This window comes from Hyaena hyaena, unplaced genomic scaffold (assembly GCF_003009895.1).
Source record: "Hyaena hyaena isolate Hyena2069 unplaced genomic scaffold, ASM300989v1 scaffold_430, whole genome shotgun sequence".
NCBI lineage: Eukaryota > Metazoa > Chordata > Mammalia > Carnivora > Hyaenidae > Hyaena > Hyaena hyaena.
The window spans coordinates 263660-286319 of NW_024081059.1; the positions used below are offsets into that span (position 1 = coordinate 263660).

At 33.8% G+C, this 22660-nt stretch overlaps 1 protein-coding gene across 1 annotated transcript in view; it reads right to left on the bottom strand.

Moving 5' to 3' along the window:
• The window catches only part of LOC120245573 (contactin-5-like), a 780895-nt gene that overhangs the window by 251691 nt on the left and 506544 nt on the right, over positions 1–22660 (bottom strand). The window contains exon 4 of the mRNA XM_039252657.1: positions 2381–2509. Coding sequence (XP_039108588.1) covers positions 2381–2435 — 55 coding nt within the window. The 5' untranslated portion in view covers positions 2436–2509. The remainder of the gene's footprint in view (positions 1–2380; positions 2510–22660) is intronic.

The following is a 22660-nucleotide window of genomic DNA, read 5'->3' on the forward strand; positions in this document are numbered from 1 at the left end:
ATAGCTTAATTACCTTCATTTTCTATAATAATCAAGTTACCATGCCAAGTAGACTTTTTAATATGATACTCATAAACAATATCCAAAAAATGATATCCAGAAAAAACTAAAGAATAAAACACCAAATAATAAAATAGTGAATTAAGTATTGAATGTATTACATAGTACTAAAAGCACAATAATAATTTGTTAAAATAAGAAGGTAAAAGTGAGAGAAAGTTTTTGAATGTAATTATCATTGATAACTGATCCTTTCAAGTATTTAATCAACTATTAAACAGATCTTTGCAGTATAGAAGAAATTAATCTGTTTTTAAAAATAATACACATGGATGTTTTAAATTAAATGCAGATAATTAAAAACTAAATCTCATGTAAAAATGATAAATTCCTTTTGCTTTCAACTTTTTTTTTGGCATTGTCTATAACATCTGAATAGTAGTTTACCTCCCAGACTCATCTTTGTTACTCATATTTTCCAATGTTTTATTCTACACTATGGGAAAAGCAACACCTTAATTACCTTATAAGCTGGAAATATAGCAATTGTGGACGCATGTCAGACTGAGTATTTTCATGTTTCCACAACCAGAGTAGAATACATCATTTGAAGTTATTGTTTATTTGGGAGGATTATATCATGTCAGTACAAGAAAATAAAACTTTGGAGTGCTATTATAAACTACCATTCTCCCTCCACCCATCATCATTGTCAAATTAATAAATAAAAACACTAGACTCCAGTTAAATTTAAATTTTGTATAAAATAAAATATTGCATAGAGCATACTAGAACTAAAACTGTTTATTTAAAATTCAATCTTAACTGTGCATCCTTTCTTTTATCTTGCAAGCCTACATCTATTCCCTTCAGTTAGTTAGTTCAAGAGGAGGTGACATTGACACAATAAAAGAGACAGAAACTTAGATCAGCAAGGAAGATGCTAATACTGCACACAAAGTACCTGAAAATGCCTAAAATAGAACAAAATATTTGAAAACTCTTTTTCTTCTTAAAATAATAATATTGATGAAACTGGGTTTTCATTGAACTCTTTTTTTTTTTTAAATGTTTATTTATTTCTAGGAGACAGAGAGAGAGACAGCGTGAGCAGGGGAGGGTCAGAGAGGGAGTCACAGACTGAAACAGGCTCCAGGCTCTGAGCTGGCAGTCAGCACAGAGCCTGACGCGGGGCTCGAACCCATGAACCGTGAGATCATGACCTAAGCGAAAGTCGGAGGCTTAACCAACTAAGCCACCAAGGCACCCCAGTTGAACTCTTAATGATTCTTTCTCATATTTTCACAGATGTCTCTACCACCATTTTACAGAGGCTTCATCCTATCTTTTCTGTCTCTTCTTAAATCTCTTTTTTCTATAAGCAGTAGTGCTAAACACATAATAATAATAAGCAATTGCTTTCTTGTTTTTGCAGTTAATTACTATTATTCCAACAAAAAAGAGGCTTTTATATATCTTCCCAAAACATTCAGATACATTTAAACATATAACAGGCATTTATAACTGAAATTAAAAAATTATCTTTGCATACAAAAATATTCCTTTGAATTTCAAAGTTTTTGAGCATAAACTAAGTTGAGGATTACCTCTTTGGTTTTAAAAGAGGATTCATCCATTATACATAGTTGAAGTTATACTGTTAGCACTTAAGAACACAACATAGCCACCGAGTTCAACTGAATCAAGCTATAAATGTTACATGTATAAACATTTAAATCATCACTATAATTTAGTTTCTAAACATTCTTAAATTAAAACCAAAACTGTGACATATTAATTTTAAGCAGTATAATACTATTACTCCAAAGAATATAAACTACTGTTGCAAAATAAAAGATATCACTTTAAATCTAAGATACAGAACAATATGATTGATTAAAACAAAGTTAGAGATTCTGAGATACCCAAAAAAAATTTAGTGTGTTAGAGATGCCTTTAAATGATTGTGTGTGTGTAAGTATAATAAATCCAGGATGATTCTGTCTTTATATGATGAAACTTAACATTATAAAAAGATACTTTTACAATTACTTGCTATAAATTATATATATATATACATATACATATATATATATATAATCAAATCTTCTAAAAGCTAATAATGGTTTAGATTGTAAGTGAAAGACAATAGGTGGGATGGATACTAATTTTATTAAAATTATATAGTATTTTTCTAAGTACCTTATTATATTGAATCGTATATGACTTTTTGCAATGCTAACAAAGGTAAGAATTGTTTTTTCTTTCTTTTGTTGAAAAGCATGAAATCTGATATAAATTTAAATGAATACCTGAGGATATTTTGTAACGAAGACTTTAATATATTTTTGTTATTTGATACATACAGCAGGATTCTTACCTGAAAGATACCCAGCTACTGACAGAAACAGAATTAGTTTCCAAGAGGAAGCCATCCTTGGTTACTAGGATATCCTGTGGCCCACCCACTGTGTTTAGCAGCTGTGATGTTTCTTCATTAAAGAATGCCCTGTTGAAATAAATAACAGTTTTCAAAAATGGATAAAACAAAAAAAGTAGACAAACACAAACCTACTCAAAAATCTGAGAGTAAAATGACAAATACCTTTTATTGCAAAGGTCAGGTTAGTATATACTTGTATTGACAACAATAACAAAATTTCCATTAAAATTAATCTAATGCACAACTCAAAAAATTCAGAGAAGTGATAAACTTTCCTTACACAGTTATTTATATTAAATACTCCTTTACAGATAATAAAAACATCAGGTTCTAATGGGGATGATTTTTCCTCACAAAGAATGTATAATAGCTTTATTTATTACATTAGACAAATTATTAGAATAGAAAAATAGGATAGAAAAGCTGGTCACATTAATATATATTCCTCTAGTCTAAAACATAACTAATGATCAGTTAGCCAAGTGATTTCACATTCTGCCTGTAGCTTATCTAAATCTTCACAGGAAATTTTTTCACTTAATTATTAATGTAAACTGCCTTTGTTTATATCTCCTGTGATTATCTGCACTGTGTTATAGTTCCCTCCTTTAATGAGATATTTCTCTCAGCAACTTTTACTAGCCAAAATCTAAAGGAAATTTTTTGTGTAAATATTTAACACTTTTTGTCTAATGGCATTTTGATAACAATGAAGAGTTTAACACATTAATATCATTTGGCTCCATTATTTTTCCTGAAAGATGTGATAAAGATTAAAAAAAAAAAACCCATAGAATTCTAGGATGAAACTTCCTGCAAGAACTTGACAAATATGCAGTAGAAATTCCTATAATAGACAAGTAACTTCTAAGTTTTCAGGTGTCAGTTAGTGGTGTGCTTCTTAACCCAAAGTGATAAAATTAAAATAACTGCATTGGATTAATATTTTTAAACAGCAATTTCTTCTTGGCAACTGGTTCTTTTCTAGAGACTTAAAGGTTCAGGTTATCTATGTCTTTTAGAAAACATCTTAGTTAGATAATAATTTGATATAATCATGCCCAAACAGGGAAATCTGTTAGTGAATCTTTTACCTGATTACTGTTAGTTCCATTTCATTTGTATTTTTAAATCTAAGTTTTGGTGCTGTATTTGAATTACATGGTTAAATATCACAAGTGGAGAAGAAAGTTAATAACACTAATAGTTGATTACAGCTTTAATAGTATCTTTAAAAAAGATACTTTTAATTTTATCAGAAACAAAGACAATTTGAAGCACAAAAATGAACTTATCACTAGTTTTTACATTTTAAGACACTTTTAGTATTTTTATACTGTTTTGATATAAACAGTATAAAAGGAAAGGAAGAAAATTAGCACTTGACACACAAACATTAGAGAGACTTAAAGTTGCTAGAAGTACAATTATGATTCATGAGAACTACACATTTGAATTAGTGAAATGGGCCTTTCTCAGACTGTGATTTCTGAGACATTAATATAAATTTTGTTTCACTTGTTTTGATGAGTTCTGCTCAGTCCCTGTCCCCCAAAGCAGTATTTCCCCCTATTTACAGTGTCCTGTTGTGTTAAACATTCTTCATCAACAAATGTAAATGTTTTCAGAGCACTTAAATGCTGTACGCTGTGAAAATCAAAGAGAAGACACACAAGGGCACACACCTGCACATATGCACACATATACATGGAAGTTAATCACAGACTATGAGGCAACTAAGCAGGATACTGTAAGTATATGATTAATATAGTGCTATCAAGAGGGGGGTCTGTTCACATTATTGGCAAAAGTTGGGAATACAACAGATGGCTCTTCAGTAAAATTTCAAGAAGACATTGATCTTAGACAAGTATGTTACTGTTGAGTGGGACAATGCAGGGAGAGTAACAATGGGCACATGAATAAATAAATTAGTATCAGAGAGTGATCCAAACTACGATATAATTAACACATCAAGGCACAATGAGAGGATAGAAGGGGCTACTTCAGTTGGGGTTCACAGAAGCAATTTCTGATAAGATGACATTTAGGAGGAGTACTCATGTTTTCAACATGCCATTATGGAACAATCTGTATATTATATGTATTCCATACATATATGTATGTGTATATATATGCATTCCAGGCACACTTTTTCACTTCCCAAAAATAGTATACTGGATTTTATTACTAAAAGAAACCATTTCATGTTAAAATCTCTTCAAATAAAAAATAGCCTCTGTGTGTGCACGTGTCTGTGTTCATTTTCAAGCAATAATGCATGTTTAATGAGGGTAACACAAAAAAATCATAGATCTTTAAAAGTCATTCTTTAAGACATCTAAAGACATTTTTTGCTTCCCTTTTTTATTCTCTCTCTCTTAATTTTTTCTCAAATAAAAAGTAAAAGAAATCATCTTTAGTTTCTGAAATATGTAACCTTTTTAAAAATGGAAACAAAGTAAATATCCTAACAGTGTCTTTGATGATATAGGTACCAAGAAAATAGTTTTTTACTTTTCTTTATTGTTTTTATTTTAATTCCACTAGAGTTAACATACAGTGTTACATTAGTTTTAGGTGTACAATGTAGAGTTCAACAATTCTGTACATTACTCAGTGCTAACCATGATAAATGTACTATTTAATCCTTATCACCTATTTCATGCATCCATCCTTACCTCTTCTCTAGTACCCATCAGTTTGTTCTCTATAGTTAAGAGTCTGTTTATTGGTTTTTCTCTCTTTCTTCCTTTGTTCATTTGTTTCTTATATTCCACATATGAGCGAAATATGGTATTTGTCTTTTCTAGACTGACTGATTTCACCTAGCACTATATTCTCTAGCTCAATTCATGTTGTTGAAAATGGCAAGATTATATCTTTTGTATGACTGAATGATAGCACATTGTATATTAATAACATTTTTTCTTTCTCCATTCATATATTTATAGATACTTGGGCTGATTCCATAATTTGGCTATTATAAGTACTACTGTGATAAACATGATGGTGCATGCATCCTTACCAATTAGTGTTTTGTACTCTATGGGTAAATAATGAGTACTGTGATTACTGGATCATATGGTGGTTCTATTTTTAAGTTTTTAAGGAACCTCCATACTGTCTTCCACAGTGCCTGCACCAGTTTGCATTCCCACCAACAGTGCAAGAGGGTTCCTTTTCCGTAGGTTCTTGCCAAGACTTGCTGTTTCTTGTGTTGTTGATTTTAGCCCTTCTGACAGGTGTACGATGATATCTCATTGTAGTTTTCATTTGGATTTCTTTGATGATGTTTGTTGTTGAGCATCTTTTCATGTGTCTGTTGGCCATCTGTGTCTTCTTTGGAGTAATATCCATTCATGTTTTCAGACCATTTTTAATTGGGTTATTTGCTTTTTGTGTGTTGAGTTGTGTAAGTTCTTTATATATATTGTTTTTGTTTAAACATTTATTTATTTTTGAGAGAAAGAGACAGAACATGAGCAGGGGAGGGGCAGAGAGAGGGAGACACAGAATCTGAAGCAGACAACAGGGTCTGAGTTGTCAGCACAGAGCCCAACGCAGGGATTGAACTCACAAACTGTGAGATCATGACCTGAGCCAAAGTCGGACACTTAGCTGACTAAGCCACCCAGGCGCCCCTATATATTTTGGATACTAACCATTGATCAGATATGTCATTTGAAAATATCTTCTCCATTCTATTACCTTTTATTTTTATAAAGTTTTTATATGCCTTTCTTGAAAACACAATTATTTTCATGACTTTAATAGAAATGCTTGTGTCAGAATAATAAAATAGTACAAATCTATATTATTTTTGAATTCCAGTATATTAAGTCCCTATTATATGCCAGATTAAGTTATACTCAGTTAATAAATTTTATTAAAGAACATCAGGATGTATTTTTAGAAATACCTTAATGGAGACTGGCAGCTGTACAAAAAACTGTTGTTCATCAAAATATTTGAAAAGTCATAAATACTAATTGGAAAACTACTAATTGGATGCATTTTTTAAACTCTCACATTTTAAATAAACTAATTTCAATGTGTAGAATATTATGATCACTGTAAGTGATAATAATAATTAATAATAGTCACTATTATCACCTGTGATAGTCAAAGAAAAATATGGGAAATGACATCATATTAGTTAGCAAATTTTTACTTGAGTATTGTATATATTCGCAAGTAAAGCAAAATAAGTAGATCTTTGTATTAAGTTATAAATTATAAATCATAAATACATGCACAGTTGATTGTGTAGATAATTACTTAAAAGCATCACATCTTAAGTTGAATTTTAAATAAAAATGCTAACATATGTTGTGGGGTGCCTAGGTAGCTCAGTCGGTTAAGCATCTGACCAGCTCAGGTCATGATCTCATGGTTCCATGAGTTTGAGACCTGTGTTGGGCTCTCTGCTGACAGCTCAGAGCCTGAAGCCTGCTTTGGATTCTGTCTCTCTATCTCTGGCTCTCTTTCTCTCTCTGACCCACCCCTGCTCGCAGTCTGTCTCTCTCAAAAATAAAATTAAAACATTAAAAATATTTTTTTAAAAATGCTAACATTTGTTGCATAAAATTGATTAAGGGATAATATGCTGGCATTGGAATAGAAGTTGTTTTTTTTTTTTTTTTTAAAGATGCTTATGTTAAACCACTTTTTTTTTTTTTACTGGTATTTATAGGTGAATGTATATATAGAGAGATTTCTATTATTGCCTGTTGATCTCTCTTTCCACTTCTCTAGAAATGGTTTCCTATAGTTTGATCCCTTACAGGCTATTTTAAAACATAATTATATTTTAAAACATATATCAAGCTATATCATTTCCCTATTTTACTGGTTTATTCTTAAAATCTAAATTCTTTATATAGTCTGCAAAATGATATATAGTCTAGTCCCTACCTAACTTTCTGACTTCATGTTCCAGCACCCTAAATTCTATTCCCACCACACTGATTTTCTTGCTGTTCTCAGATATGCCAAGCACTCATTGTTTCCTTTGCCAGGACTCCTCCATCATCAGCTCTTCCCAGAGGAGATAACATTAAATCATTGAAGACTCTGCTCTATAGGCTTTTCTTAATTTTTTTCTTTAAATAAGAAGCCCCTTCCCACTCCACTTTCTATTAGTCCTGTCACTAGTTTTCCATACATGCCTTATTTTTCTTCTTAGCATTTATCAATGCTTGAGGTTATGCTATTTACTTATTTTATTTTTAACTATCTTTTTCTCCTATTGGGTTGTGATGTCCATAAAAGCAATAATATTTGTCTTGTGCATCTTTGTATACTCATCATCTAGAACAGAATGGATTTGGTTTTAGTAGCTATATACAATTACTATTTTTGAATAGTAATTATTGAATGAATTGGAATCTCTGGTAAATACATTATTTGGCACAAAGTAATATAAGAAGAAATTAATGATGGCAGCCACTACCATTTATAAAATTCTATCTGCTTGGCATTATGCTATGCACCCTACCTCCACAACCTCTATAAATTAATTTGACACCTTTTATTGATGAAGATAACTTGCCCAAGATCACACAGCTGGTAAATATCATAACTAGGGTAAAAATAATGTCGACCATTAAACTACATCATCTCTTACAAAACTTCATAGCACTCTCTACAAAAATTTCTAGAAGACCTCTTATTGATTGATTGACATAATTGGGACTAGTACTAAGTTAATTTAAAACAATAATTAAAAAATTATTATACAGACATACCTTAAATATTATAATTTAACTAATATGATCCGACTTTCTATATTTTTTGGCCAATCTTAATATATAGGAAGGAATTTTTTTTCTGATTATCAGTATTCTAATGTAAAAAAAAATCTTTTATCTCAACATAATGAGTTTTTATACATAAGTCCTGCCTGTAATACATCATATATAATTTTTAATTTCTTCAAAGTGGCATAAGGTAATGGCATCTTTGAAGATTTTTATTATTTTTATACAGTTGCCTCATATACATCTACTTTTATAACATTTCCTAAGTCCCTTATTTTATTGTTTGTTCAAGACTATTAGCTTTTGTGGTTTTAAAAAAATCTTCTGTTTTGTTTTCATAGAACCAAATGCACTCATATGTCATTAACCTGCATAATGTTTCATAGAGCCAAGTACACTCATATGTCATTAACCTGCGTAATGTTTATTTGAATTACCTAATTACATCAATAAGTGCAACCTCCATAAGCAGACTGTATAAACAACCAAATATTGTTAAGCATGCAACTTACAGAGTGGCAATAGGTAAACTAGAAATGAGCCTACTTAACCATCGACACCTAAGTTATTCTGAATTATTTTTATTTATGGACACAATAAAAGGTGTTACTTGGCAAATTAGTACATCAGAGTAAAAGTTTTTCTATTCTAATTAGCATGTGACAAGACTACAATATGAGGGATCTGGGTGTACATTTTGGTAAAAGAAGAAAAATAATCATATATACATTTTTCTGTATACCTTATTCTCCATATCAAATATGACGTTTTGCTAAAAATTGAGCTAGTGACACTTTTGCTTGGAACATATTTTTTAAATGCTGAGCAAGGACAGGACAAAACTCATTGAAAAAAAATAAGAATCTTTTATGGGGAATTATATTTTAGATGTCCTTGAAGTTGCATCTGGACAAAATAACAGATAATAAGATGCAACAGAAGATCTAGCAGAAAAAAGTAAGTAAAAAAGAAAAGTATGTGTGTTTGTCTTGTCAGGTTTGCTATCATATATCCCTTGAGGACCAAGCAGCAATGCCAGGAAGAGAGACTTGTTGCTCTCAAACACAGAGTGAGTTATGATATTGTGAGTCACAAGAAAATAAATTACACTTTTGTTTCCTGGACAAAGGACTATGGGTTGTAGATAGAAGATGGAGTTCATAGTGTTTACATTAATTTGGAAGTATGATTTTCTATAGTGTATAGTTAAACATGGTTCTAGTCTATTTTTCTCATCCTTTTAAATCCAAAAACTTCTTTTGACTTCAGTAGAACCTGCCTCATGAAAAGGGAAGCAGGAAAGATTTAAGAAGGAGCAGTACTAGTCATTTGAGACTTCAAGCCAAACTTGTAACTTTATTTAAAACAGAAGAGTAGGGGAAAATGCAGCTCAAGATTATTTAATAATACAGAGTATACTTAATGGAGATGGGAGCGAGAATAGGGAAAAAAACAAAGACAACTCTAAGAAACTGGTGCCAGAAATATTCCATGAATCTCATGACCTGGTAACTGGTATAAGGAAAGGGTGAAGACAGAACCATAACTTATTGTACCAGACATTAGCTTTCATGCAACTTCTTATAGGACTTGTGTTGGGATCTTGAATACCATTATATGGCCAGGTTACAGAAGATTTAGAAATATAAATAATTTAGAAACTAGACACCATGAAAAAGTTTCCTTCTTAACATAATACAAAGTATAAAATACTTTTAAATGCCTCCATGAATTAATTCAGAAGGAAAAGCTTACTAAATAGCAAAATTAGATAAAAGCAGCAAGTTGAGAAATGAAGCTAACTTTCACTTTTGCGTCATTTATCAAATCTCAGTGAACTTTATGTTAGTGTTCCTGGCTTCTCTGAGAGTATGAGGTCCAAAAATCAAAGCCTAGAGCCCACAATTGTGGGTATTCAAATAGGAAACTCCATATATATAGAATCCCAATGGGTTTCAAAATCATAGGGTGAACTAGAAACACCCTTCCAGAGAGGTACTCCACCAACAGAATAGTAAAAGAAAAATTTCATTCTCAAACTATGAGACTATACAGAAAGAAAAAGGAAAATCTCATAGTCAATATTTACAATATATACAGGAAAACAAATCACTATGAGTGACAGTCAACAGAAATAATAACAGTAAGAATCAGACTTGCAACGACTTTAGATATTTGACTTTTCAGGAACAGATTATAAAACAAATATATATGATTGGTTTTAATCATAAATGTATAGCATTTTGAAAAAGAAGAAAATAGATTAAAATTTTTTTAACGTTTTATTTATTTCTGAGAGAGAGAAAGAGAGAGAGACATGGAGAGAGAGAGACAGTGTGAGCCAGGGAGGGTCAGAGAGAGAGGGAGATACAGAATCTGAAACAAGCTCCAGGCCCCAAGCTGTCCACACAGAGCCCGATGGGGGGCTCGAACCCATGAACCACTAGATCATGATCTGAGCCAAAGCCAAGCACTCAACCAACGGAGCTACCCAGGCACCCCAAGAAAATAGATTTTTTAAAAATGTCTAGAATGCAGCCCAGAAATGCAAATTGATAGAAAATGTGAAAGGAAGGTAAACAAAATAAAGGACATAGTAAGGATATCTTACATATGTAATCATATTTTCAAAAAGAGAAAGAAAATGTGATAAAGCAATATATGAAGAGAGAGAAAGTTGCTAAAATGTTCCAGAACTGATTAAATTCACCAATTGTAACTTTCAGAAAGATCAGGAAAAATTAAGATGAATAAACAACTGATAAAGTCATAATGAAAATGCTGACCATCAAAGACAACATCCAGAGAGAAAAGGAGGCATTAATTATACAAGTAGGAAAATCAGACTCTCAGTGACTTAATAATAGCAGTAACTGGATCCCAAAATATTGGAATAATGAGCTGATAAAAAAATAACTGTCAATAATATATAATTCTAATCCTTGTGAAAATTTCTTTAAGGGAGAAGAGTTAAATAAAGCTCTTTCCACTTATTCAAAAACTGAGAGGTTAATTATATCTTAATAAAGCTGGGAAAAAACTAAGTTTGTCAAAACTAAATCTTTACTAAGAAAAATACTATAAAAATGATATTCATAAGATAAAAGAAAAGAATAATTGCAGATAGATTTCTGAAATAACAAAGAAGGAACATAACAAAAGCTAAATCATAATGTTTAATATATGCCAGGAATTGTTTCCTTGGAAACCCATTTGGTACATAGAACTCTGTGAGATAAAACTAGTATTCTCCTTTCAAAGATGAGAAATCTGAGGTATAGAGAGGTTAAGTAAATTTTCTAAGATTGAACAGCTATTGAGTTAACATGAGGTTTATATCTAGACAGTCTGGGTGCAGAGACAATGACTTTTTTTTAATGTTTTCTTTTTATTTTTGAGAGACAGAGACAGAGTGTGAGCAGGCGGGGGGCGGGGGGTGGGCAGAGAGAGAAGGAGACAATGAATTTGAAGGAGGCTCCAGGTTCAGACCTGTCAGCACAGAGCCTGCCTGACTGAACTCCAGATCACAAACTGAGAGATAATGACCTGAGCCAAAGTCCAATGCTTAACTGACCCAGCACCCCAGGCAGAGACCATGACTTTAAACAACACACTATATTGTCTGAAAAAATAATAAACAAAAATAAAGTATGGGGGCAAATTTGAGAAAAGATTGTTTTAATGGATGTTAGTAATGAGTTTTTGGTTATCACACCTAAAGTACAAACAACAAAATAAAAAATAAACAAGTTAGACTACATCAAACTAAAAAGCTCTGAATAGGAAACCATCAACAAAGTGAAAACACAACCTACAATATGGGGGAAAATATTTGTGAATCATATACCTGATAAGTGGTTAATACCCAAATATATATAGAATTCACACAACTCAATAGCAAAAACACAAATGGGCAGAGATCTTAATAGACATTTTTCCAAAGAAGATATATGAAAGATCAACAGCTACATGAAAAGATGCTCAGCATTCACTTGTCATTAAGGAAATGAAAATTAAAACTACAGTAGGATATCATCTTACACCTTTTATAATGGCCATCATCAAAAAGACAAGAAAGATCCAATTCTGACATGGATGTGAAGAAAAAAGAATCTTTGCTCTCTCTTGGTGGGACTGTAAATTAATATAGCCACTATGAAAAATAGTGGGCACCTTTCAAAAAAATAAAGATATAACTATCGTATGAGGCAGAAATTTCACTTCTGGGAATATATACGAGAGAAACAAAAACACTAACACTATCTGCACCCTCGTATTGATAGCAGCATTAATTTAAAATAACCAACACAGAGAAACAATCTAAGTGTCCATCAACAGATGAATAGAAGGAAATGTGATATATATACACAATGAAATACCATTTATCCATAAAAATGATGAACCTTGAAGGCATTAATGCTAAGTGAAATAAGTCAGAAAAAAGCAAATACTGTATAACCTCATGTATGGAATCTAAAAAAAAAAAAAAACAACCCAAAAGAACAAACAAATAACAACAACAACAAAAAAAACAAAACTCATAGAAAAAGAGATCACCCTTGTGGTTACCACAGGCAGAGGATGGGGGAAGGAGAAATTAGAGGAAGATGGTCAAAAGTACAAACTTCTAGGGGCGCCTGGGTGGCTCAGTCGGTTGGGGGTCCGACTTCGGCTCAGGTCATGACCTCACAGTTCGTGGGTTGGAGCCCCGCGTCGGGCTCTGTGCTGACAGCTAGCCCAGAGCCTGGAGTCTGTTTCAGATTCTGTGTCTCCCTCTCTCTCTGACCCTCCCCTGCTCACGCTGTCTCTCTCTTTCTCTCAGAAATAAAACGTTAAAATTTAAAAAAAAGTACAAACTTCTAGTTATGCGATAAGTAACTACTAGGGGTCTATGTATATCATGGTTACTATAGTTAACACTGCTGTATGGTATATAGGAAAGTAAAGAGAGATTATCTGAGAATTCTCTTCAAAAGGAAAATTGTTTTTTCTGTCTTCTATTTTTAGCTTAACATATCGTGGTAATTATTTCACAATATCTTCAATTCAAACCATTATGATATAACTTATACAGTGGAATATATCAATTATTTCTCACTAAAACTAGAAGAAAAAGTTAGTAATAAAAAAGAAAAGATTATATTAATAAAACTACAATAGTCATATCTTGAATGGTAAAAGTAAAGCTAATATAAAATGAAAATAATTGAAACTAGTAGCATATAAATAAGGAAAGTGACTGAAATTAAATAGCTTAATAGATCTTATATATTCAGAAAGAAAGGAATTACATTTAGATTTTATAAAATATCTATGTTTTCCTAGGTTAACTCATGAACAAATAGAAATTTGTTGGAAAACAAATGTATTCATCATAAATATTTATCACCTCCCACTTATTGGTAATGAAATGATATACTTAAAACTGCATTACACAAAATATAACACATACTGAACTTTCCACATGTCCTATAAAACAGAAACCTAAAATTTTAGTCTGACTTTACAGACTCACCAGATTTTGACTGAAACTATGCATGTTGTCACAGCTACCACTCCACTTCAAATAGTTTGGAGCCCAGACACATGAAATATCAAACCTAACATGCAAGTCTACTTCATGTTGTATATCTTCTAAGAAATGCTCACACTCCCTCCCATCAGAATAAAATTCCTTATTTGAAAATACCTACTTGTGAAAGAAATAAAACAAATTATTACATTTGCCTGATTAAAGGCAAATGCAAAACCTTAATTCAAGAATGGATTTGGAATATCCAGGCTGCAAGAATGCCAGCATGGCTGCAAGCTAATGCCCAGGAGGGAGAAATAGGAAGTCTAGACTGTGAATTACAAATATTTAGATTTCAAATGTTCAGTTGTAAATGGGATTGTTTTCTTAATTTCTCTTTGAATTGCTTCATTATTCGTGAATAGAAATGCAATGGATTTCTGTACATTGATTTTGTATCTTGTGACATCATGGAATTCATTGATCAGTTCTAGTAGTTTTTTAGTGGATTCTTTTGGGTTTTCTATTATAGTATCATGCCATCTACAAATAGTAAAAGTTTTACTTCTTCCTTACCAGTTTGGATGCATTTCATTTCTTTTTGTTGTCTGATTGTTATGTCTATGACCTCCAGTACTATGTTGAATAAAAGTGATGAGAGTGGATATCTCTGACTTTAGGGGAAAAAATTCCCTTTTTTGCCATTGATTATAATGTCAGCTGTGGTTTTTTCACATAAGGCTTTATTATGTTGAGGTATGTTCCCTCTAGCCCTACTTTGCTGAGGATTTTTATCATGAAAGGATATCATACTCCTAATATTGATATGATCATATGGATTTTATTCTTTGTCTTATTGATGTGATGTATCACATTGATTGATTTGTGAATATTGAACAACTTTGGCATCCCAAGAATAAATCCCACTTGACTGTGGTGAATGACTTTCTTAAATGTACTTACTGTTGGAATCAGTCTGATATTTTTTTAGAGGGGAGAGTGCAAGTGAGTGAGGGGGAGAGAGAGAGAGAGAGAATCCCAGGAGAGACAGAGGAAGAAAGAGAGACAGAAAGAAAGAGGGAGAAAGAGAGAAAGACAAAGAAAGAGAGAGAGAGAGAAAGAGAGAGAGAGAGAGAGATAAGTGGGGCTCACCAGAAGCAGGACTCAATGTTTTTACCCAGAATCAGGGCTTCACCTCACCCAATGTAGCACTTGTAGAGGGGAGGGCTAGATCCCTAACCCTTTGGGCTGAGGTCCCCTTCCCCTTGGTGCTGTGTCCCATACACCTCCTTCCAACTACTTCTGGGACTCTGTTCTGCCCGAGGCCAGCCAGGCTCTGTTGGGAAGTGAAGGGAATGGGGATAAGGGAGAAGCAAGCAGTGTCTGAGCCTCAGGAGCTTCCCCCCCTTGTTTCCACCCCCTCCCCATACTTGAGTCAAAAGCACTGATTGGGAGCTGAGAAGAGTTGCAACTGTTGCCATGAAACTCTCCTTCTCCCTGACCTGGGGAAGCAAGGACCAGTAGATAATCCCACCCTACCCTCCCTACCCATGAACCCTGAGATCAAGACCTGAGCCAACAAAGTCAGATGTTTAATGACTGAGCCCTCCAGGTGCCCTTGATAACATTTAGCTGAGGATTTTTATATCTTATTTTTGTACTGTGTTTATCTGGTTTTGGTGCCAGATTAAATTCTACCTTGCAAAATGAATTTGGAAGTTTTCCTTCCTCTTCTATATTTTGGTTATATTTTGAGATGAATGTAATTCTTCTTTGATTATTTAACAGAATTCACCTGTGAAGCCATCTCCCCTTGGAATTTTGTTTGAAGTTTTTTGATTACAGATTTAATTTTATTGTTGGTAATTGGTCTGTTAAAATTTTCTATTTCTTTCTGATTTTTTTTTTTTTGGGTCAGGTTATATGTTCCTAGAAATGTATCCATATCTTCTAGGCTGTCCAATTTGTTGGCATGTAACTTTTCATAATCTCTAAAAATCCTCTGTATTTCTGTGGTGTTATTGTTACTTCTCCCCTTTCCTTTCAAATTTTGTTTATTTCATCTCTCTCTCTCTCTCTCTCCCTCTCTCTCTCTCTCTCTGTTTCTCTTTAAGTCTGGCCAACGGTTTTTAATTTTGTTGATCTTTTCAAAATACCACCTCCTTGTTTCAGTGATCTGTTCTATTGGATTTTTAGTTTCTATTTATTTCTGCTCTAATCTTTTTTTGTTAAAAGTTTATTTTTGAGACTGTGTGTGTGTGTGCATACACATGCACAGGGGAGGGGGAGAGGCAGAGAGAGAGAGAGTCAGAGAATCCAAAGTGGGCTCTGCACTGACAGCAGAGAGCCCAATGCAGGGCTCAAACTCACAAACCACAAGATTATGATCTGAGCTGAAGTTGGACATTTAACTGACTAAGCCACCCAGGGGCCACAATTTCTGCTCTTATCTTTATTTCATTTCTTCTATCAGTTTTGGGTTTTGTTATTATTCTTTTTTTCTAGCTCCTTTATATGTAAGGTTAGGTTGTGTATTTGAGCTTGTTATTGTTTTTTGAAGTAGGCCTGAAGTTAAAGTTTCCTATAAACTTCCCTCTTAGAATCACTTTCACCACTTCCTAAAGATTTGGGACAATTTGGTTTCATTTTCATTTGTCTCCATGTATCTTTTTTATTCCCTCTTTGATTTCTTGGTTGATCCATTTATTGTTTATTAGCACTTTATTTAACCTCCATGTACTTATGCTCTTCCCAGATATATTCTTGTGATTGGTTTCTAGTTTCATAACATTATAGTCAGAAAAAAGCAGACTGATTTTTTTTTAATTTGTTGAGACTTGTTTTGTGGGCTAATATGTGCTTTTTTCTTGAGAATGTCACATATGAACTTGAAAATAATGTGTATACTGCTGTTTGAGGATGGAATGTTCTGAATATATTTGTTAAGTACATCTGGTTCATTGTCTTATTCAAAGCCATTCTTTCTTGATTTTATGCTGGATGATTTTATGCTGGATGATCTGTCCATTGATATAAATAAGATATTAAGTCCCCTATATTATAATATAACTATTGATTATTTCCTCTATATTTGTTATTAACTTCATTAAGTAATGGGTGCATAAATATATATATATATATTTATATAAATATAAATATATATATATATATCATTGGATTGTCATCTGAATGATTATATAGTATCCTTCTTTGACTCTTGTTACCATCTTTGTTTTAAAGTCTATTTTGTCTGATATAAGTGCTGCTACCCAGCTTTCTTTTCCCACCCATTTGCATGATAAATGCTTTTGCATTCCTTCACTTTCAATGTGCATGTGTCTTTAGGTCTGAAATGAGTCTCTTTTAGGCAGCATATACATGGGTCTATTTTAAAATTTTTAACCCATTTCATTACCCTTTATCTTTTGATGGGAGTATACAGTCCATTTACGTTCAGAGTAATTATTGATAGGTATGTATTTATTGCCATTTTATTACTTGTTTTATGGTTGTCTTTGTAGTTCTCTATTCCTTTCTTCCCTTGCTCTCTTCACTTACATAAGTTAACTTTATTGATATAGTTAGATTCCTTTCATTTTTTGCATATCTATTACTGGTATTTGATTTGTGGTTACCATTTGGTTTGTACATAACATCTTCTGCATATAGCAGTTTATATACAGTTATGGTCACTTGAGGGGCACCTGCGAGCTCAGTTGGTTGGGTGGCCGACTTCAGCTCAGGTCATGATCTCACAGTTCATGGTTTCGAGCCCTGCATCGGGCTCTGTGCTGACAGCTACCTCAGAGTAGGTAACCCATTCTTTACTCCTCTGTTCCGCACTTCTTGGTATATGGTATAATAGTTTACATCTTTTTATTTCAAGTTACTTGATTGATTTTTACTACCAAAGATATACTTATTTTTACTATTTTTGTGCTTCCTAATTTCCTTACTATTGCTTTTGGTCTTTTCTTTCCACTCAAAGAGCCCCCTTTAACATATCTTGTAGGGCTGGTTTATTGGTCACGACTCCTTTAGTTTTAGTTTCTCTGGGAAATTCTTAACTTCTCGTTCTATTCTGAATGATAGCCCTGCTGGATAGAATATTCTTGGTTGCAGATTTTTCCCTCTCAGCATTTTGAATATATTATGTCACCCCTTTCTGGCCTGCAAAGTTTCTCTTGAAAAATATGCTAATAGTCTTATGCGGTTTACCTTGTATGTAACTGTTTTCTTTTCTCTTGCTGCTTTTGAAATTCTATCTTTACCATTATTTTTTTTCCTCCATTTTAATTGCTATGTGTCTTGGTGTGTAACTCCATGAGTTGGTTCTGTTGGGAATATCTGTGCCTTCTAGATCTGGATTTCTTCTTTCTTGGATTAGAGAAGCATTTAGCTATTTCTTCAAATACATTTTCTGCCTCTTTTTTTTTTTCTTCTGAGATCCTATAGTGTGAGTGTTACTACAATTGATGGTGTTGCTGAGTTCCCTCAGTCTATTCTCATTTTGCATTTAAAATTTTTTTACCTTTATTTATTTTGATATAGAGAGAGTACCACTGGAGGGAGGGGCCAAGAGAGAGGGAGAATCCCCAGCAGGCTGCATGCTTTCAGTGCAGCCTGATGTTGGGCTGGAACTCATGAATCTGAGATCATGACCTGAGCTGAAATCCCAAGCTGGGCGCTTATCCAACTGAGCCAACCAGGCTCTCATTTTGCATTTTTTTATCTCCTCTGCTCAGCTTGTTCACTTTCCATTACTGTGTCCTCCAGGTCACTGATTCATTCTTCTGCTTTGTCTAGTCTACTACTTATTCCATCTAGTTTGTTTGTTGGTTTGTTTGTTTATTTTAAGAGAGAGTGAGAGAGAACACAAGCAGAGGAAAGACAGGAGAGAGGGAGAGAGACTCCCCATCAGGCTCTGCACTGTCAGTACAAGGCTGGACATGGAGCACAGTCTCATAAGCCATGAGATCATGACCTGAACCAAAATCTAAAGTGGCATGTTTGACAACTGAGCCACCCAGGTGCCCCATCTAGGTATTTTTAATTTCATTGATTGTGTTTGTCATTTCTGATCTCTCCCTTTTTATCTCTTTGCTCGGTGTCTTACTGATGACTTCCACTTTTTTCTTAAGTCCAGTGTCTAGCTTTATGACCATTACTTAAATCTTAAATTTTCTATCAGTTACATTACTTAGCTCCTTTTTGCTTATGTTCCTTATTGTAATTTTGTCCATTCTTTCATTTAGGGCATATTCCTCTGTCTTCTCATTTTCTCGAACTCTCTAAATCTGTTTCTCTGTAGTAGGAAACACATCTATGTCTCCTGCACTTGAGACTAATGGCCTTATGAAGAAGAGGTCCTGTAGCCCTAGTATGCAGTGGTCCCTGTTCAACAGAACTTAGTACTTCAGGGTTTTCTCCTATGCCTGATGCATCCATCCTTCTCTAATGGTGATCCCTTTAGTCCAGTTGTCTGTAGAGGTTTTCTTTTCCTACTGTGGGCAGTATTTGGTACCTGTGACTTGGTGGGCCAGCCTGGAGATGCCTGGAGCTCCGTTTGAGTCAGAGCAGAAATGCAGTAACATAAAACTCCAGGGTGATTTTCCTGTGTGTCCCTGGAGTTTTCCTTGGTGGGTGGTGCCTGTAGTCAGACTAACTGTCTATCCAACTGACTGCCAGGTATCTGTCTGCCTGCTGAGTGTGATTATCTTTCCCTCTCTCTGGAGAAAGTGTCAATTTGGAGTGGTGTTGGGCAGTATAGGGGCTATTGGTGGGGCCCTATAGTGCTGGGACTGAGGCAGGCTATCCAAAGCGGTATATTGGTGAAAGCACAGCATTAGTGGGGGAGGAGACCTGGGCAGCAGTGCTAACAAGTTACTTAGAGAGCTCCACAGGTAACCCTATGTTTACACGGGGCTGGGATGGACAATGGCACCTGCCAGTTCCTTTATTCCTGGAGGAATGATCCTGGGATTCTGTACCTCAGAACATGCTTTGAGATTAGTAAATAACTCTCTGTCACATATGCCCCAGGCACATTTCAAACTGCTGCTTCTATGCTTCAGGGATATGCTTCTATCTCACTGGGCTATTTAATCTCCTATCATTCTAATGTCAGGGACTCAGTTTCCTTTTTCTTTCCTAGCTATCTCAGAGCAAAGCCAACTGATATTTTTTTTAAATTCCACATTTTAAGTCCTGCTAGTTGTAAGAACTCACAAACTCAGCCCCTCTGATTTTCAAAGCCAATGTTATGAAAATCTGTCTCCCCTGCACAGGTTTCTTAGTATGGGAGTCTGTTTCCTTCCCCTCTCTGTGCCTGCATTGTGACGGTCTCCAATGGACAGTCTGAAGAGTCCATTTAGTTTCTGACCATGACTTCACCCTTCAACACTCTTCAATGTGGCCTCTTCTCTACATTTAGTTGTGGAGTTTGTTTTGCCAGTCATTTTCTGGGTTACTCACACTGATGTGAGTGTTATTTAGTTGTATCCATGGTATGAAGTGAGTCTAGCATCATCTTACTCTGCTATTTTCTTCAGAAGTCCAGAATCTTTTGAAGACAGTTAAAATTAGAGTCATTGTGTTCTTGTCATCTTGGATAAGTTGTTTTTTTTATGATTTACCTAAACTTTAATCTATATCTCTGCAGAAACTTGTCATTTTGAATCATTATCTTCATCTGGCAGTTAATACCATAAGGCTAAAAAGCATTTAAATAGTGTCTTGTTGTAGGCACATGGTTAAATTGGGAAGTGTAGATAATTCCAAGGCAATGTTTGAAATCACTAATAGCCATTCCCACAGGAATTATACACATTTTTGTTCTTCATTTCCATATTAAATAAACCCTTTTGCTTGAAATATTTGTATTCGGTAAAGACAAGGAAAACAGGGGTGATAAAAGACAAAAAAGTTCTACATCAAGAAAAGAAGCAGACAAAAACTTGAGAACCTGTCCATATAAATATATGGTGCTGTTATAAAATATTAGGTAGCTCCTTTGGTGGAATTTTATAGCAGTATGACAAGGACCTGTAAGTATAGTTTTCTATGTTGTTGACAAAGGAGTTGTAAAGAAATAATAAATGAAAAAGAGAGACTACGGGGATTTGCAGTGGATGTTTTTATACCCCAAACTTTAATCCAAATGACTACTATCGATTTTTTTTTTTTCCACACAGTAAGTACTGAGGGGTAATATGATCAAGTCAATTGAGACTAGTAAAAAAAAAAAAAGAAACCTAAATTCTGGGCACAACTATGCACCTGATAAACTGCCTTTCTTTGCCTTAGCCTCTTCAATTTGTATCATGGTGGCACCAGCCTTTATTGACCGACTTTCAGCAAGTTACTTGATTTTGTTAAGTACCTTGAAACATCACATAAAAAAAATCTAAAAATCCACAATGGGCATTGTAGTTTCTCCACATTGTTTCTCTTAATCTGTTAAATAGCATTGAAAATTCTTAATTTTCATTTTTTTTTTAAACTTCAGAATCAAGCATTCAATACAATTCACAGAGTTGCAGATACAGGTAAGTTATCAAGGACAAGATGTACTTCAATTAATTCTACTCCTCGCCACCAAATAATTCAGATGAGAATTTATATGTGTGCCTTGAACCTGCCAGGACAATGATATTCAGAACAGCCAGCCATTTGACAGAGGTACCAAGGCCCAACATCATTTCAGTTTCAGTCAAATGAGTAAAAATAGGTTCCCATAATCTGGTAACTGAGAAAATTGGAAAGTAAGATCAGGTTATGTAACTGTAACTTTTTCATGGAATTAATTTCTAGCTTTAGTTTGCATTTAAGACATTTATGCTATTATAGGATATTTCAAACTCTTAAATGCATTAAATCAAGATTTTTTCAACTAGCTAACAAGATACCACTTCATTGCTTGGGGATGACATCCTTAAATTGAGTTTTCATTTATATGAAGTGAAGAAATTCAGACAAGGAAAAATTAAACAAATTGCTTAGTTTCATAATCTAAAGTAAGTGGCATGTCATATATTACAATCAGGTATTATATATTATTTATTTTGAGATGTAATTTACAGGTAGTTGCAAAACAATGTACAGGAAGGTCCTGTGCAACTTTTACCTCTAATGTTAGCATCTTACATAGCTACAAAATAGAATAAACACCACAAATGTGATGTTGGTACAATTCACAGAACTTATTCTGATTCCATCACTTTACAAACTCTCATTTTTTTTTTAATGTTTTATTTATTTTTGAGAGAGAGAGAGAGAGATCAGGGGAGGGTCAGAGAGAGAGGGAGATACAGAATCTGAAACAGACTCCAGGCTCTGAGCTAGCTGTCAGCACAGAGCCCGACGCGGGGCTCCAACCCATGAGCTGTGAGATCATGACCTGAGCCGAAGTCGGAAGCTTAGCTGACTGAGCCACCCAGATGCCCCTGCATGCTCTTATTTTTATGTGAACCTTTGTGTATGTGTGTGGAGTTGTATGCAATCTTATCACACATGTAGCTTCATGTAACTGCTACCCCAATCAAGATGCAGAACTGTTCCATCACCATAGGACTTCTCAAGTCTCCACTATATCCCCAGAAGCCTAACCTCCATCAACCACTAATCTGTTTTCCATTTTATAATTATATTATTTCAGAAATGTCACATAAATAAAATCATGAAGCACATAACCATTTGAGACTGGTTTATCATTCAACTTGCTTCTGATGAGGGTGAATTTAGTTGCCAGGTATCCCTTTTCACTTTTGAGTTATAATCCATGATTTGAATTTATCATAATTGGGTTAACTATTTACTAATTGAAGGACATTTGGATTGTTACTAGTTTGTGAATTTGGAAATAACACTAAAACATTTTTGTACAGGTTTTCAAGTGAATATACATATTTCATTTCTCTGTGATCAATGTAAAAGAGTAGAATT